Here is a 19,198-nt window from a genome sequence, read left to right as displayed (position 1 = left end):
GTGCTCCAGTGTTGCCGCTGTTTAACCTGCCAAGTGGAGGCAGGAGTGCAGCTCTGGGCATTCCCCAGGGATCGGCAAGAGGGTTAAACAAAGTGCATGGGAAATGCTATGAGCCTTCAATATCCTTTTCCAAGATCACAAGGAAAGCATGCGGCAAGGCCTGTGAAGTTGGGAATGTGATTTGCTTTCTCCTGACATTCTCAAATTACTGCTAAGTGCTTCATTATTTCACCGTATCACAGAGGCTCTGAAGTGCCGTGTTAACACAATTCACTTTTTTTTTTCTTTAAAGTTTATTAAGGTCAGCACCACTATACAGACTGAACAAATTCATTCATTCACATCAGTCAAGCCTAGTTCTTTTGTGGGGACATTTAATTATTTTGTAGGGACATTTACAGCCTTATGTTACAGCGGAAGGCTCAGGTCTCATAAAATGCCTAAAAAAGAGGGCCTGTCTTATGCACATAGAGAGAGGGCCACCTTTATGTCTGCTGCAAAACTTGACCTCATTCATAAATAAGTTGAGAAAAATCTGTGAGGCAACCCATAGCACCCAAATCAGAAGCTGCTTTATGTTGTGCACTAAAGGTGCCCATTAATTAAATGCTATATAAGCTGCTCTTCAACTGCAGTGAAAGCAGGCATTTGCTTATATTCAACTATACAAAAACACATGGTTGTGAATATACCTAATGGTAAAGGTAAACCACTAAATACACGGATAAAGACATAAATAAAAAAACTTTTATCTTTCAAAAAGTTTGAATTCAGTTTTGCCAGTTCTAACACTTGCACAGCTCTGCCATGCAGTACATCCCTGCATAGTGCAGGAGAGCCTGATTGTTCTCTTCTGCAGTTCAGAAACCCCTACAAGTCTCGACCCTCCCTACTCAGTGACTAGACAGTGAATGGATAATCAGCAGACTGATGGATTCATGCTTGGGGTCCTTTCATTTTTTTATGTTTTGATTTTATGTTATTTTGGTTATTTTACACTTATTGCATTTTGCCTACTAAACTTGCTATCAAAAGAGGGGAAGGGATGGTGGGGCTGCACATTGCCCTTCTTTACAACATCTAGGATCATGTCAGGTAAAAATTGGTAAAACTTAAAATAGGCTGCCAACTAAAAAAAACCCAAAGGCAGGTCAGACATTACAGTCACCTGATCCATCTGTCACTGACACGTGCAGACACTAAACAGTTACTTTGTGTCTTTTAAGTCCTCTTGCAGAGTTCAACTTTACGGTCAGTAGATTAAATTGTCCATGTTTCCCAGCTCAAATAAACAAAACAATACAAATATATCCAAACCACTTTCTTTAGCATAAACCCCTTTTCACAAGGATGTTTCTCACACTAAAATAACTCCCAGCTGGAGAGCTGCTGCAATATATTTTTATCTTCCCAAAAATGTAAAATCGGGGAATTTTTGTCATTGATACAGCAAGCAAATAAGGCAATATAAAATTTTCCAATTAGGAAACATGTTCAGGGGGTAAGAGAGGGAATGTTCTTGAATTGGCAAGATTTCGTCTCATGTCTGAGAATGTGAAAAGAAATCACCTGACAATTGTCCTAACTATTCCTGCTCAACACTACAAAAATGTTGGAATTTCTAAATTATTATTGTAATGCAGTTATACTTTATAAAGAGTAATGAAACAGCACACAAGAGCCGAACCTCTGCTCGACACACAGACATCTAGGTATCCTGAACCTCAATGGCCCTGTTGTGTCAATATAGCTAAATGTTATAATATCAGACAAGGGTGTTTAAGTATAAATGAGCGAGATGCATATTTGGCACAACTACATCTCTATTTTTCACATGTACATCTTTTTTTCCTATCTTCTTCTACTAGAACACGGGTCTGTCTTGTACTTTTATATATTCTTAGGCCCCATTCACTTTCATTGTACATTATTGAAAGGTATAAAGAAAACAGCTGTTATCTTACATCCGTACCAGGTTGGGAGAATATGTCTTGGCTGCATTTTATATATAATTTGCATTTTATGGGCTTTTGGATGGTATGAGAGTGAATAATGTGCTCCCTGTGTTTATATTTAGAACCTAAGTAAGATCCAGTTCCAGGGAGCCCTATTTATATGTATATGTGTTACAGATATTTGTATTTATGAAAAGCCAGGCTTTTTGGGCCTGTAAGTATGAATGCATTTTTTTTTTTTGAGTCGATGAATTCAGCACTCCGCTTTCTTGAACTGAGCCATCTGGGGCCCTGTATTTAGCCCTTGCCAAAAAGCTAATTATGCTAAAAATAAACTAAATTTATCTTGATACAAATCTCTGTAGCCGGCAATAAATGCTCTTTGTCCATTAAGAGAGAAGGCATCTGCTGTGCTTGTCATAGGGACAAGCATCAAACCCGATGATTGTAGCTCGCTAGTAGATCATGGGGCGGAAACAAAAGTATGTATACTGACGCTCATTAGATGGGGCCCTTTACTTCCTCTGCTAGTTGGCTCCCTCACAAGCACTGCGCCCTTCTCTAGACTTATGAATGGGACAACGGAACTCTAGCATCAGCCTGCAGTGTATCTGCATCACCCCATTGTAACCACACACGCAAAACACTCACTGGGGAACAAAAAGCTGAATGAACTTGCAGCAGCTGCCAAAGCAGGCAAAAATAACTTAGGAAACTATCTCATTATCCCTTTCTCTCTCTCCGGGCTATTCTGTCTGCTGTTTCCTTGCATACAAAATACGACCTGACACCAGCGAGGAAGAAGAGCACACACAGATCGAGCCTGGACTTTAAAGAGTGACTCCAGCCAAATACACAGATGAAATACATATATAGTCTTGTTTTATCTGCCAAAAGACAGGGTAGTCCTCATACGCTTGTGATTTGGCAATTTTTGCTAATTCCAAAGCATAAGGTTGGAGGGAAACCTTTTTGAGAGCCCTCAAACTTAATGCTATTGTCCCAACTCTTCTCTAAGAAATCTCACCAAATCGGTGACCTTCTACCCAAAACCTTCATCCTCCACCAACCCTGAGTACCTCCCTCTTCCACACATTAGCTTATGGAGCAGGAACTTCCACTGCAAGCCCAATAGCAGCTATAGGGATATAGACTAACACAGACTAACCTCTGTAAGTGCAGGCACTGTAGAGAAATTAATTCTCAAAAGTCACAGAGAAAGCACAGAAGTTAAAATTCTTTCAGATCAACTCATCCTACTTTTCTTTATCAGCAGTGGTATAGCAGCTCAATCTTCCCTCTCAGCAGAGACTCACCAGCCTTCTGATATATCTAAAGCTGATCTCCAGCCTAAAATAAACCCCCCTCTAACAGATTATTGGGAGGATGAGTTGGAAAATGCCTCTTTTATTCACCTAGTGTTTTCCCAGAGATGGCCTTTAATCTAAATACAGATTTCAACTGGATAAGACATAAATCCTTGTTTTATAGTAAAATGTAAAAATGCATACCAGCGCATGCAAAAATACATATGATCTGTGCATGTGTGCTATGGTTTAGTCAGGCCCAGCACTGAGAAGCTGTTGGGAAAATGACTTATTTTGTTGTGAAATTTGAGGGTTAACTCATTCACAGTGCCTACAGCTACAAAGGTCACTGAGGGCTTACCATGAAACTCATTTTTTTATCTTTAAGATGTAAATATTTGAATGATCATTGCTTCATTTTAAATATGCCAGCCTGTGTGTAATGGAAAAAGTAATGTAAAAATGAGATCAGAATTTGAGTGAAATCTTGCAGGGCCCTGCAAATCTCCGTATATTCCCTGAACATACTGTATAGGGAGTGACCTGCAGCTTTGTAGCATTGCATTTCCAGAACACCCAAAGACCAAACACTGTAACTAGGCCAACGGGAGATGCTACTTATTAAAGAACTTCCTATTTTCTTTTGGCTACTAGGAGAGATTCCACATCAGGGCCAGGCAATGACACAGTTAATCTGGCTGCTCCTTTTTTAATTTCTTGCAGAACGGAAAGGAGTCTCTTGAAAGATCTGCAGCTGACTTTATTTAAGAATCCTATGAGTCAGTAATACAGAATGCTGTTGTGTTCCAACAAAATAAAGCCTGCTGAGCAACATAAATACAGCTCTGCAAGTGAAGCCTGATAGGCTCAGGCTTGGCAAGGTTCAGAGAAATAGGTGAGGTAGGCCTAAAACCTTGCCTGCCAGCTGATTCCTCGATCACATATCTTCTCTTTTTACCAGCAAGTCAACAGATAACCCCTAGCCCGCCGATCGTTCAGCCCAATGCTGACTGTAACCTCAACTTGTCCATTTTTGAATGAGTCACTGACAGGAAGACACGGCCCACACACTGATCACTCTGTGGCTGTATTTCTTGAAAAAAAAAAACCTGCATGAAAGGCCAGAGTTTTCAGGAGTTGGGAACCCCCCATGCGGTCATACTTAAGTTTCGTAAATGACAGATGTTAAAAAGCTTGTTCACATACAAGAGTGATACAAAAACAGCTGAAGGTTTGACATATATTTAAGGTAAAAATACCAAGAATGTCAAAATTCAAAACTGGGGAAAAAAACAATGCACCATGCATTTCAGACAGTGATCAGGTGCTGCTTTTATTTATTTATTTTTTGTAAATAAAGCTGTCCTTATTGACATCACAAACAAAAGGAAGGGTTTTGCCATATGAGGACATGATATGCTGAGCTCATAATGGCTGGGCATGTACAAAGGAAAGAGTTAAAGAAATAGCTGTTTTCCAAAACAATATACATTTATTATTTATCAGAAAATCCAAAATAAAATGTATTCTTTTAGATGAAGTCCAACCTCTGCCCCCTGACTCAAATTAACCCACCCTCCCAATTTAATACTGGCTGAGATCCAGACACAGACTCTGTCAATTTTTTACATCCTGCGCCTATCTATTGCCCGAGCCCGCTCAGTACAGCCACTTTTACCTTTATGGGCTATTCTCATTCTCTACTTTGTAAGGACACAGCCCAAAGGAGTGAGTGTGGCTGTACTGCACGGACATGGGCAGAGGAGCGGCATGGAATGTCACAAATCAGTCTACTAAGGGCCTGGATCTAACGGAGAGAAGGGGTGGGTTAGTTTGTAAAATGCAGGACAGCTTTTTAATTTAAAGTATACATATTCTTTAATATTCTTTTATTCCTTTCACCGTCTTGGCATTGCCCTCTCTTCTGCTTGAAGTATTTATATATATTAGGCTATACAGGTAACAGGTATATAATATGTATAACATATGTTAAATCAACATACAGTCCTGTGGGAAGATTTTGCAGGTGAAATAAACAGTTTGCAGACTGGGTCTCCATGCTCCTCCAGAATGGGGCAACTCTCAGAAGAGGAGGGTCTACTACAAGGAACAGACAAAAAAGTTTCCAGTTTTTTCTAGCACCCCTCCAAAACCCCATCCAGGCACCTGCATGTAATATGCCGGTATAAAATGACCACCTATTTACTAAGGTCTCCTATATATCATACAACATTTGAGAAAACTAAAGGACTTTTTAAAAGTCATAAGAGCTGCCAAACACAAGCCAGGGGAGCGGCAATCCTTCATTAGCTGCCAGTCTCAGTCATACCAATACAGGCATTTTACCTCATATGAACTGCACTGTCTTCACAGTCCTGTGACAGACGCAGTATTCAAAAAAGGAATACAGACATTTTGCCAATTAAAAATTCAGCCCGTTCCAAGAATGATCAGAATTTAACATCTCGCAGCTCTCGACTGCCGAGATAAAGTTTAATGTGGATCTATTCGCTGTGTTTGTTTCAGAACTCTCTCTCTATGCCAATTTCTGCCGCTGTGAAGACGTAATTTGCTTACTGCTAATTTTTCTGGGAAGTAATGCCGGCACACAAAACTCTCATCTGAGACGCTTTACTTGATTAACTACAATTCCCTAAAGAACAGCCAGTTTTACATTAGTATTTAGAAGTTTAGGAAATGCAATCTTGACTGCCCATTCACATCATTGCATTTTATGTGCCTCCCACTTGATGCAGTTACCACTTTATACAAGAATTTAGTGATGATGCATGTAAAATGCAAATGATTGAACTGGCCCCTGGAGGAAACATCAGATTAATAAATTTGAATGAAAGAGGAGTGTCCGCTTTTTTGCAGGTTTAATATAATCTGTGCTTTTGGGTTGATTATGATGCTTTTTTTGTTGTGCATTTCTGTTGGCCACCAGTAGAGAGTGCTGTGTCCTTATGTAAAATGTGTAATAAAATCTAATAATCTCCCAGACGGCAAGATTTTTTTATACACTTTACATGAGGACAAAGTGACATCTAGTGTACAAACCAAGATTATTCTTCCATTGGCATTTTTAGATCACAAAACCTCAGTTTATACTCAAGTATATACATACAGTAATCTGAGCTCCCCCAAAGCTGCTGTTCCTTTCTTAACAGGTCATCTTTCCTCTGGTCGGTGTCATTATATACAATGCAAGACCAGCAGCCAATGTTGGTTCTGCACTGAACATGATAATGTGAAGGGTTTATATTTTGGAGTAAGAGCAAAAAATAAAAATGTAGCACTGGCCTCAACAGGACCCATGAGTAAGGTGAAAATTGCTCTCTATTAACTCCCCCTAGATTAAACAAGCATTATATCATGTAGCATTATTTTAGTTTTACTACTTGTAATGGAGCAGGAGTCAGCTATTTAAAACTTTAAAACTCATATAATGTTTGTCCAACATTTGGGCTTCCTTACTTTCCAAGAAAGCTATAAAGAACAAGAATCCAGATTGTGGGACTGACTTTACTTGCTGCAAGAAATCAGAGGTTCAAGATGACAGGCAGGCAACCAGCACTTTCAGAAGGAAATCAGCTACGGCAGCCCATATTTTCATTGCATTAGACTTAGTAAAAAGTGCCCCTGAACTGTGCAAGGTATGGGGGCCTGCTTTACATTCTGCAAACATTTTTACTATAAGAACCAACAAGCAAAATGGCTGAAAGCGAGTCTTATAATCCCCCCCAACCTTTTCTTTTGCTGAATATATAAACAAATGTCCAGGGGTGACCAGAAAAAGAAAATAAAACAGGAAAAGATTATCACTGGTTTTAAGCTTGGCGCATTCTCCTTTACCCAAGTGACCTAGACACGGGGCCAATATGGAAAACACAGTCATGCTTACATGATCCAGTGAGGGTACAGGTAGCAGTTCCACTGGTTGGTAAATAGATTTTTTATCAAATAGACCAAAGGTGGAAAACCCCTTTTTACCACAATATGATCATAACATTATCTCTGGATGAGACTGTCAATGAAATAGGAAAGCATATGTTTATGCTAAGTCCATTTTTCATGTTTTTCTCACAGGATGCACACTAATCTACAGGGAATGTCCAGAAAATGAATCATCTTGCCCTTGATAGTTTGTTAGACTTTTTTTGAATCAATAGTTTCTAAAACAAATTTTGCTAAAGTTCCCCATACATGACCTCATACATGTAGCTCTCTGTAGTAACCCTAAAATGAATAATGAGAATGGGTTCTGAAATAGTGTAGGTGTACAAAAATACCTTCGGTTTACAGTAAAACAGTCTCACAATTGGTTAAAACCTCCCTTTGACATTCCTGACACAGTTTCTAAGTCACCGAAAGAATGATTCTTTTTTTTTTTAACAGGAAACACTTGTCCTGCAAGTTAATGGCACATTTCATGTATTTGAACTTTTCTGAAAGAACTGTTTGCCATTCTGTAAGAAAGGGTCATCTAAAATTAGAAGAGACTGTAAACAAACTGCATTGTGGGAATCGGAGGTTACTGTTCAAGGGTCGTTAGTGGGCAAAAGAAAGGGGGGGAAGGGGGGTGTCATGTGATCAGCGGACCAGTTCCTATAGCATTCCAAAATTAAATGAAACATTTCAGTGCCATGGCTTTACAGTCAGGCTGATGTAACCTATTACCAACCGAGGGACTTTATTAATTTATCTGCAGCCAAGGAAAGAAAAGGTGTGCCATGCACAGAGAGCTCCAGCACAGAAAAGCAAATACCATCTCTAGTTCTGGCCAATCACTGAGACAGGCAACCTTACTAACTAATACAGTAGAACCCTGGATATCCAGGAAAATTCAGATAACCGGCACCTGATAGTTCCGCTTTCTTGATTGCTCCTGCATCCAAGAACACATACCACAGCTCTGCTAGGGCTGCGGGAGCAATCAGGAGATCGGAGCTGTCAGCTGAGCTCCGCTGATTGCTCCCTGATTGGCTGAGGAAAGGGGAACCCTAATGACGCTTGAGCCGTCATTAGGGTTTCCCTTTTCTCAGCCATTCAGCACTAGAGGTGGGTGCTGGATAACCGAGGTTCTACTGTAGTAGGCAACATGCAGTTTTAAGCGACAGTGCCAGTGAAAATACTGGATAGATTCACATTAAAGAGCACCTTGAATTTTGAGGGCTCCAGGGTGCTTTAAAAGCAGCATGCGGGCACAGATGTGGCCACTGACATCACAATGACCCTGACCCAGTGTATAGCTAATGAGGTCAAACAACATTGCTACATGGGGAGATTGCCGATTGCGCATACTGGCAAAGCAACTTTTGGGCTGCAAAAAAAACAACATTTTGGCTAGAACTGAGCTTGAAAGATAATTGTATTTTAACCAGTGGGAGGTGCAGATAACAGTGAGCCCTAGTGAAGAATTTCCTTGGTCTCATCTTTATGAACTGGTAATTGTTTCCTGGTTCAGTTATGCCATCCTGCTTACCCAAGTATTGTTCTGGTGTAGTAATGACTGAAGCCCCAACCAATGTCACTAATCTGCAAGGTTACTAGGTTTGGTGTCACACAGTGCAGCAACTCATAATGTACCCCCCCCCCCCCCCCCCCCCACCTGTGGGCAAAAGGGGCTATGTATGTGAGGAGAAAATATATGGCAAAAAAGTCTGCATAGTGACCAGACTGTAAACGGGCCAAATAACAGTGTAACCTAAAATGATAATGTTCTGCACTGCACTCGTACTTTTTGACTCATTGGCCACAGTGGCATACATCGGAGAAAAGATATCTACAGAAAAACAAGCTAAAATTAAGTACTTACTAAGCAAACACAAATCAATACTATATTCTGGAAAATTCCAACAATATGCAGGTAATACATGTGACAGTCAGATAACAATGATTTGGAAATAATACAATGAATGGTAGATATTGATGACATGCTAATATTACCACCCACAAATTCCAATGATATGCACATAGTACAAATGGTAAGCAGATTGTACCATCAACAGGCAGATAACACCAACCATGTTACCCCAGTATTGCCATGCCCCCTAAGTATAGCCATGTCCTGCGCAGGGCAGAATGTTGAGGTGTTTTACATTGAAATGAGTTGTACTCCCTGTCCTCCCAGCTGTCTCACTCTGCTCACATCATTTCCTGCTACCAGCAATTGTAAGATATACAAACCAGCAGCAGGCATGGAGGGAAGAGCCAGTGTTGGCTGTCCAGGGGAACCATACAGCTTAATACAGTATTGACTTTGTAGAGCAGAATAGGCCCCAGACAGCAAAGAAACCTTCATTATGCTGAAAGGGCCCCTGCTTTGGTGGTCTCAAGCTACTAATAATGCGTCATTTGATTGTCATTTACTGAGAGTATGCATGCTAAGCTGGGTTAAGCAAAACTCCAACCTTAAACAGGCAAGATACCAAATTCCAAACATTCCAAACAATACCATTGTTTAAATAGAAAAGACCTGCTGATAAGGTGATCAGTGTCCAGCAACAAACTAGCTACATAAAGTTACTTAACATTGCAGTTCATGCAGAAACAGAGCAAGAAAAGATAGAAAAAAATAGAAAAAAAAATGCTAAAGGCAGAAGAGTAGGGAGGAGTTAATTAGGGCTGATTAGTGTCAACAAGGCGTTACAAAGGAACAAATTGCATTTTTTCCCCTTATAAAGTCTTTTTAACTGCAGCAGTTCCTATCACCTGCTGTATATAAACCATAGACACTGCAGTTGGTTGGCAATAATCAATAAGACTGTGAACGGGCACCTACACAACCTTCTGTGCTGTGCCCAAACCCACTGATAATAGAAACAATAAGTGGTACCTATTTATGTGAACATAAATGCATAGAATGTTGGCTCTGTATCAGACAGCATCATGCCTGGGACAACAAATAAGCACATTGTACAATTTTAATGGCCAGTATAACCCAACTAGACTGAGTTGGGTTATACTGGCCATACAAGTAATATCATTTGACAAAACTTTTGGATGAAAGAAGCCAATACTTATTACAGCGATAATTTGCCATAAAAAAACATATTATGCAGTGTAACATGAGACACAAAAAAAACAAAGTATTAACAGCCATGGCTACCATACATTGTGCACTTAATCCTTTCCTGCACCCTACCCAATAAAACTGAAAATATTTTATTTTTTAACTATCACAGTTTCAGTGATCTCAAGAAAACCACATCTGCAAATATAATATGTAGATGAAGAACTTCAGGGGAATTCCAAAACTTTTTTCACAGAGATGCTTGTGTTACCTTTTTTTTCCAAGGATGCTGTACACACTTAAAAATTATCAAGCAGGGAAAAAATATGGAGATGAACAGAGTACTCACCACATCTGTGTTAGTAATCTTGGCCAAGTGCTCCGTCAGACTATCGCCAGAGAGTTCGTTTTCCGCGTCGTCCAACTGCAGCCCACAGATTGCGGCTCCCACGCTTCCAGTCGCTATCATAGACGGTGGGTACAGGGCAAAGTTAAAGTCTGCAAGAGAACAGGCCAGTCAGTCAGTAGCAGGCAGGAAAAGGACTTCATTGTTCCAAAGTGTGCATTAACAGCTGTGGCCCTGAGCTGGGCAGTAAAGGACATCGTCCTGCAAACACAAACACATATATTATGTTATCCTCCATATATGCTCATTTCGGAAGTATGTGCTGTTGTGAAGTGACTTCTTGCTGTTTGCAAAATTTCAGGAATGTAGAATTTTGTGTGTTGTAAATTTATAGGATGAAGCCAATTCTAATCCCACATAAAGAGTCACAGAAAGTATGCCAGCTCGCACTGCTGTAGGTCCTGCTCTACGTGTGGCCACAAGAGACCACTGCAATGCCCAATAACCTCGTTAGCGGCCTTAATGTCATTCAAAATGTAAATGAGACAGCCAGCAAATGGCGAGAGGCCCAGAGTGACTAGGGGAATCAGCATCAAAAAAAAAAAATCTAGCTTTCCTTTCTGTTTCTGTAACGTCCCTAGCAAGCACCATAAACTTGGCCATCAAAGGCCATGCTGACCCAGGCTTTTGTTGGGCGACAGGCTGCAATTTGTATCAGTGGCTGCTTTTTTTTACCATGTTAATTAACTGCAGCGATTGGTGCGGCAAGTGTCTCCCGAGAAGAGAGTGTGGCTTCTATTGTGCGGAGTTCCCTCCTCATCCCTGGCTATTGAGAGTCATGTGAGTGACCTTCATGCTGATAAAAATTTGTCTTGACGTACTCACAAAAATAAATGCATAAAATGGGATGGGGGTTAGCGGGCCAAATCTGTGCACATGAGTTAGCGGATAAGCAGAGATTCTATTTATGTGTAAAGGAGGGAATGAAGAAAAGCGGGGGAAGAGAACCATTATGAAGGCCACCAAGGAGTCTAAATAGGAGCAAGATCCATTACCATATATCCATATTCAGTGGCTGCAAAGTCTTTATAAAGCAGACCCCAGGCCAAACAGTCACATATAGAGTTAGAATACTTATCATTTATGTTGACTGTCAAATACGTGTAATTCTGTTCATCCATCTTTGCAAAACTGCATAGCGTGCAGATTAACACCACTTTTACCTATTGCAACTACATGTGATCTACCAGATATGGGAAAAAATATATTAAATATATATATTTATATAATTTTTATTGAAGTTGAATTCTTAAATCCATATAATGTAGACCTGAATTGACAAACAGATAATATTTGCACAAAAGCACAGTCACCGTAACATGACTACCCCCAGACTGCCCAGCCAAAAGACTCCACTTTTCATAATCTCACTTAAGCATTAAAACTTGGTTTTCCCCCTGCCTTTACATGGGGATTGGACAATAAAAACCTCTCAGGTAATTTTTGTGCTCCTCTGATAAAGTTCCCAGTGCGTAAAAACAAGCAGTACCCAATGAAATACAAGCTGAAGAACCCCAACACTAACCATACCGCTGTCAATGTAAACCATTACTGATTAAAGAATCACACATGCCTGCAGTTTAGTGACTAGGCACAAAGTTTGTCTCCAAAAAAAATCTTATTCTATACCCATTTACTTAACAGCTTATGTGGTTTTTCTTTCCTGTAGGATTTTTAACACAGCTCTTATCCCTGGCAACACATGAGAACAAAGACTGAACTAATATCCTTCTAGAATGCCAAGTTGTTGGGAATGGCATAGGGTATCTATATAACAACTAAGTCTGGTACAAACTCAACTTTATAAGTAACTATTTTACTAAAGTTGATACTTTTAAATGTGGTTTTTCAGTTCTGTTGTAACATTTGGAGCACCCAGCTTACTCCTTTGAAATCCATATCTGGTATTCAGTTTTAATATATACATCATGTAAAGAAAATTGAATTTAAAAGCCAAGTCAGACTTTCTAGCCAATATTGGAAAGCAAGGCAGATATGACGTTTAAGAACAGCTACACAATGGACCTTAGTTTTAAAGTTTATTTGTACTTCATGTCTATATACCTTATACTAGTATACTAATCAACATTGCTGCCCTAATCATTTCCCTGTTGGGTTTATTTGGGTTTTAAGAATACTGGACAAGTGACAGCACAGCAAGTGAACAACACAGATGACTCCACAAAGTGTAATAAAAAAAAGTGTATTTTTGGTCTTTTTTTACCCCTATTCTGTCACACTGTACAGTATAGAGAAGCATGATTGCCTTAAGACAGGAGGCGTTTTCTCATTTCTTATTCTACATACACTTAAACTTAAGAAAGTGTTCTGTTGTCCACATAGAAAGCTGATATCAGGAAGTTATCCACTCACTGGACAAATGTTTTTTTTATTCATCAATCAAATAGATATAACAAAACAATAGTATATTTAGCAGAGTAAAAATGAGGCAAACAAGAGAACATCTTTATTAGTCATTATAACATACACTTTAGATATATTTGTACACTATGTTCTACAACCAAGGTAATAGGTTCCCCTTTTGCCCAAGGCTTTCCCACATAGAGTCATTTTTTTTATATTATTACTCTAGGCTGATGCCCATGTTAAATACATGAATGTTTTAGAATTTCTCAGATGACAAACACTGGCAGTCTATTGCTATTTATTTGTGGTTTGCAATGCTAAGTTCAAATTTCTGCTAAGTAAACGCTTTAAATTAAAGTTTCAAAACGGGTACATTTCAAGCAGACCATCGAAGCAGCAAAATTGGAGAATGGTGAGATCTGTCTACCATGTCTTCTGGGGAAAGATTCCCACATTTGTAAAAACAATACCAAAAGTATCAGTTTTTACATAACACAAGCAACTGACTGTGGGTTCTTACCCCTTTTCTATATATGTGGGTTCTATATATCGTGAACAATTATAGTATATTATTTTGTTTTGGATTCAAAATGGTTAAAACTGCTGTTAGTTTTGTTTGTGGCTGTCTGTGTCCCGCACGGTAGAGAACCATTGAGGTACAACACAACATATGAAGATCATCAAAGTGCTGGGAGATCTCTTCATAGGCAGTTGTCACTCTAACTGGTGACTCTTATTGGAAGATTTGGAATTTTCTCACTTTTTGTCCCAAAGGCCATAATCACCAGGTCAAAGAGTGAGGATGAATCTCTGGGACAAAAAAAAAAAAAAATAGCAGGGGAATCAACCCTACTATCCAAAAAATGGCAATAAGCTTACATCTAATGTTTTATTTTCTCTCACGTTTTCCCATGTCTAGTTTTTAAAGACAAGAAATGAATTCTAGGATTGGGGGGGGGGTAAGTGAAATTACAATGATTACCTGGAGATTGAACCTATACAATGGTAGTATACCATTGTATAGGTTCAATGGTATGTATATATAGGTTAATGGTAGTAAAGTTCCTAAAAACTCTGTCTGCTTCTTATCAATCTTCCAAGGCAATTTTGATTTTGGCTGAACTGGTGTCTGTGAGAATTGTTTTTCTATTAGTTTTGTTTTTTCTGGAAACTGGAAGCTTACTACGAAGAGCATGGCAATACAATATCTTTAGGTGATTAGAGACCATAACCTTTCTAATGGCACAGTAAGGTCATTGCTCCATCTGGGACACAGAGACAGACGATTTTAGGACAAAATAAACTAGGAATTTTGAGAGCAGGTTAGGTAGGTATAAGCGGATCCAGAGAAACTGAAGCTGATTTGCTAAGGTGTTGAAAATGTTGACCTAATAAAATGTGTGAAGATTCACTTTAATCAATCATTTACTTTTATCAATTTTGGATACCAATTTTATCCAATCATTTATAAAGCAAATCTATTTTTACTTATTTAATCTACACAAGAATAACATAAACTATTGCCTATCGGATGAGTAAGCACTCTTACCACAATTTCATAAAAAAGGAGGACCATGCACATAGAGGAAGACTGTGGGTCTCTTAGTATTGAAGGAGATGTATGTGAGCCAAAGTCTATGGTCCTGATTTATTAAAGCTCTCCAAGGCTGGAGAAGATACACTTTCATCAGTGAAGCTGGGTGATCCAGCAAACCTGGAATGGATCTAGCCCAGAATTGAAAACATTTGCTAACAAATAGCAAATTACTTTAAAGAAATCCATTCCAGGTTCAATGGATAACCCATCTAAATTCCCCTTTTTTAACATGAGGTGCGGTTTTTAAGATATTCATCTCAGGGTGGTTTGCACAAATACTTCCATAGACTTCTAACCTCTTCAGCAAATGTCTGTCAAAATTTCTATCAACTCTCCCAGATGCGGAGCGGCAAAAATGGGTGCCCAGGAGTGGTTACTGTACTGTAGACATCGGCCTTCTCTCCCCCAGTGATTAGACATTTTTAGCTTTGCAGCACAAGGTGAGAGGCCGCGGAAGATGATTCTCTGTCCACTTTAGACATCAACAATCCTTTTGATCATGCATAGGCAGCACATAACACCTGTGTTACATATTAGGTGCATAATTGCACATTTAACAAGCACCTTTGGTCAGATTTGACAAAACTTATGATTTCACAGTAGTGGCACACTTTGGTGCTGAATTTCAGAAATTTCACAGAACTCCAGGAAAACAGCTAGAAAACTGACTAATGCACGTCTCAGTTCAACGAGCTGTATAATAAAAAGAGCTGAGCAAAGCAGAGCATGTTGCAAGTTTTGGTTAACACCATGCCACACCTTTCCTTCTAGAGGAAACGAATGAAATGGCATTGCAACAGACATGACATGCAACCTTTATCCGAGCCATCAGGCTGCTGAAGGATTTCATGCAGCATAGGACGCTGGTAGAATTAGGCTGGTCATACACAAAAAGGATTCTGGTCCTTTCACAATAATGACAAAAATAAAAAAACAAGGTAGCAGGTAACTGAATAACTCTAACATTACATCATCTTGCAAACTTTTCATCATTTATTTAAAACGAGCCTAAAAAACTGCTTGCCCCTTTGGAATAATACAAACTGACAAATTTTTTTTAACCCACTTTATGTTTGGTCCAGGGTAACCCTGACCTGTTCATGCAGGCCCTGATCACTAAAATTTGCCCCACTGCAGTTTTTAGTACCCCAGGGGCATGTAGTGACAGATTGTTTTTAGACAGATCAACTGAGGAGCCTATTTGTATGAGACCACAGAATGAGCCACTGACAAGCCAAACTTTCCTATTTTACAGCAAACTCTATAATGGAAATGGTCTTATCATACATGCAAATCCAGCTGTCCCTGATATCCAGGAGCACTGCTGCTGTAAGACAGTAAAGGCTTGTTCACACCAGAGCTGTTTTTAAACATCTACTTAATTCTGTATGCAACAGTACAAGAAAACAAAGGGAATGGGTGCAAACTAAAGCCAAAAGGCCAATGTTTTGTGTTAGGACTGCATTGGGAACTATAGTCCAAGGTACCGATATGAGCAAGCCCTAATTATGGCAAGAGGTATTTGGAAAGGCAAAATAGATTTCCTGTTAAACATCTATTGCTGGACTCTAAGCAGCTTTTCTGCAGCATGAAATTGGTAACAAGACAGAACATCAGGACATATTATGCATTCAAATGTCTATGTAATTTCTGTGGCTAAAGTAAAGGGTTTTTTTTCTAATTTAAGATGTCTTCATGCATATACACTGACTGCTATTACCAATCATCTCCTTACATTAGGCTGTGGGTTCAGTGACCTTTAAGAGTGTAATATGACAACCTAATTATAATGTAGGCTTATCTCGCAGAGCAAGAACAATTTATCATTTCACATAGCAAAATCAACCCAGTGGTTAAAAAACTAATGAGTCACGATATCCATATTACACCATCTCTCTCTCGGCCACATAGAAGAATATTACATGAGTGATAAAACAAGTCAGTAATATTGTATAGACCTATTTGTGGTATATAAAAGAACAAAATATATGCTATTCTTTAGAACCTAAATAAATGCCTATTTTTTTAGTTTTAAATAGAGTGTGAAAAGATTAGAAGGCCATAGTCAGGTTTTACTGCTATGTGTGACCCCCGCTGGAGAGATTTGCCCCTCTGCACTGTCCTGGTGGCTACTGTCATCAAGTTGGAAAGTATTGGAAATTAAACCTTTTGACATCACCAAAATATTTGATTTGGAGTCACCAGTTCCTATACCACCTGGGAAAAATTCCCTCTACTTTTCTTTGGTTGTGTCTCGGGGACAGGAAGTGAGGGAATAGCAACACTACCACATAATACACACATGTATATAAATCAGCCTTGTCTCTGTTATGAAGAAAACAGAGACCACTACACTCCTGCAAGTAAAATAAATCTTAAGGACTTGCATGCATGGGCTTTGAGCTTATGTTCTTATTGGCATTAGTTTGAAATGCTTATGAACATTTTTTTGAGAAATGCACATCACCTGCAGTTCACCTACTTGTAACCTGCTTCATGCCACATACCTGCTGTAACATGAACAAAACCTACCTGTCTAGTTGGCCAGGGATAAGCAGGTGAACTTGTAGAAAAGGCACTAATTCTGTTCTGGATTGGTGACTGGTTGAAGTCAGAATACCAGAAAAAGTATCTTCATGATCCTAATTTTCTGCTGCCCACCATGGTAATACTTTCTTCCTATAGAGCTGAATTAATACTGCTATTGGATGGCCCACCGTGCAGCATAGGATGCAAAATTCTGACACTCCTGGAAGTGTTGGATATTCTGACAGTGAGTAGATATCATAGTCTTTGGCCCCAGGACTGATATGTATTATTTCATTGCTTTTATGTATTAACATTGCTTTAAATCAAAACGCTATTGCACGAACAACAAAAAGACAGGAAATAAACAAGGCACCCAGCCTACGGCCATTACATGTAGCGGACTATGGTTTATCATTACATCTGTCCTCTATGCAGAAACATATTACCTGTCTTATCCATTATCCACTGAGCCTGCCATAAAATGACAGGAGAAGGAGATAAGGATAAAGCAGACTATGACGTCCATTTGTGTCAGGCCCAGAGGACAAAGAGAATACTCTTTCGTAAACAGCCACTGCTTTTCATGCTTTGTGTATGTGTTGCATTTTTAAAATATGCTGATGAAGGAAGGATATGGCTGCAACTTAGCTCAATTCAATCCATCTTAGTATAGCCATTGCTGACTTCTCTCCTGAAACCGAAACATAATGTTAGCATGTTTTTCTCTAAAGAGAAAACCCTTTCAACATCCACAGAGAATCTCATCCAGTGTACCAGCAACACACTGATTGCATTCAGTAAACATCAAGGGGCTCTCCAGACCATCGGCTTAAGTGACGTGACTGGATGTCACACGGGCACTCAACCGGTTAATGGTATGAGCGTCTATAATGTTACCTTAATAGAAGCCTTGTCAGGAGATATTCTCCTGGAAAGCTATACTCCTTTCCAGTGGGCTCATTTCCCAGTAGAAGACAAACCTCCCAGTCCATATTTGTTTTTATGAAACCACGAAAGCCATACGTGGAAAAAAAACACAGCTTGTTGACAGTAAATCAGCTGATGTGGGAATGGCAAGCGCATTTTTATGGTTTAACAATCGCTAAAAATCTACATACACAGGCATGATACATATGGAATATTCCAATCTTTTCAGACAGCTGTTCATGTCTGCCTTATTCAACAAACAGTAATCTACAACAGTAAATCAAAACTTGAATTATATCTAAAGCCAAACTTTCCAGAATATGAGAAATCATCATTTAGATAGTCATCATGTTGGACGATTTCACCTCCAGTTATTATTAAGGAAATATTGTTTCAATGAAAAGAAAAATGGGCCACTGGAAAGGTAGATAATAAAGCTCTTTCACTACAAACAATTTTCTACTGTCAATTCTGTTGGTGACAGCAGAGCATAACTGAACATTTAGTTTAAATCAGCTAAACACATTGCAGGTAGATCAATTCTAAAGGTGTGCAAAGCCTTACAGTTTGTTTCCTTTATATAAGAGTCACATATTAGCTAAAAGCGCGCCCACTGCTCCGCACAGCTGCGGAGAAAAACCCCAGCTTTCAGTACAGATACAATGGTCTCTCTGCAGAGGTCCAACATGATCTTGGGTCTTGATTTACAGTTTGAGCTTTCCAATTCACAGGGTTACAGGTCTGAATCAGAAAGGCGCTCCTGTTAAACTTCTGCAAAAAAGCATTTTCTACTCGGGCTGTGGTTGCTTTCTAAACCAAATAAACTGTAAGACTTTGCACCCCCTTGTGTTTTGACACCTAAACCTGAAAATATAATTTAGCTCATGCTTATTTGGGATGACTTTTTCTCACTGAGTTGCAGATTGGTATCATTACACATCAGGATAGATTTTCACCCAATCACAAAAGTATAAGCAGTAAAATTGAAGGATGACAAAATAAAAAAAAGCACAACAATGTACATAAGAACACAACACATAATATAAATACACAACAAAAGGTTTATGCAGATTTCACTACCATGAACATATAATA

At 39.1% G+C, this 19,198-nt stretch overlaps 1 protein-coding gene across 1 annotated transcript in view; it reads right to left on the bottom strand.

The window, feature by feature from the left end:
• CCND2 (cyclin D2) overlaps window positions 1-19,198 on the bottom strand; it is a 44,452-nt gene that overhangs the window by 13,249 nt on the left and 12,005 nt on the right. The window contains exon 4 of the mRNA XM_072400371.1: window positions 10,627-10,775. Within this exon, the coding sequence (XP_072256472.1) occupies window positions 10,627-10,775 (149 nt within the window). The remainder of the gene's footprint in view (window positions 1-10,626; window positions 10,776-19,198) is intronic.

Source organism: Pyxicephalus adspersus, chromosome 2, assembly GCF_032062135.1.
Source record: "Pyxicephalus adspersus chromosome 2, UCB_Pads_2.0, whole genome shotgun sequence".
Lineage (NCBI taxonomy): Eukaryota > Metazoa > Chordata > Amphibia > Anura > Pyxicephalidae > Pyxicephalus > Pyxicephalus adspersus.
This window is presented reverse-complemented; position numbering and strand designations above follow the sequence as displayed.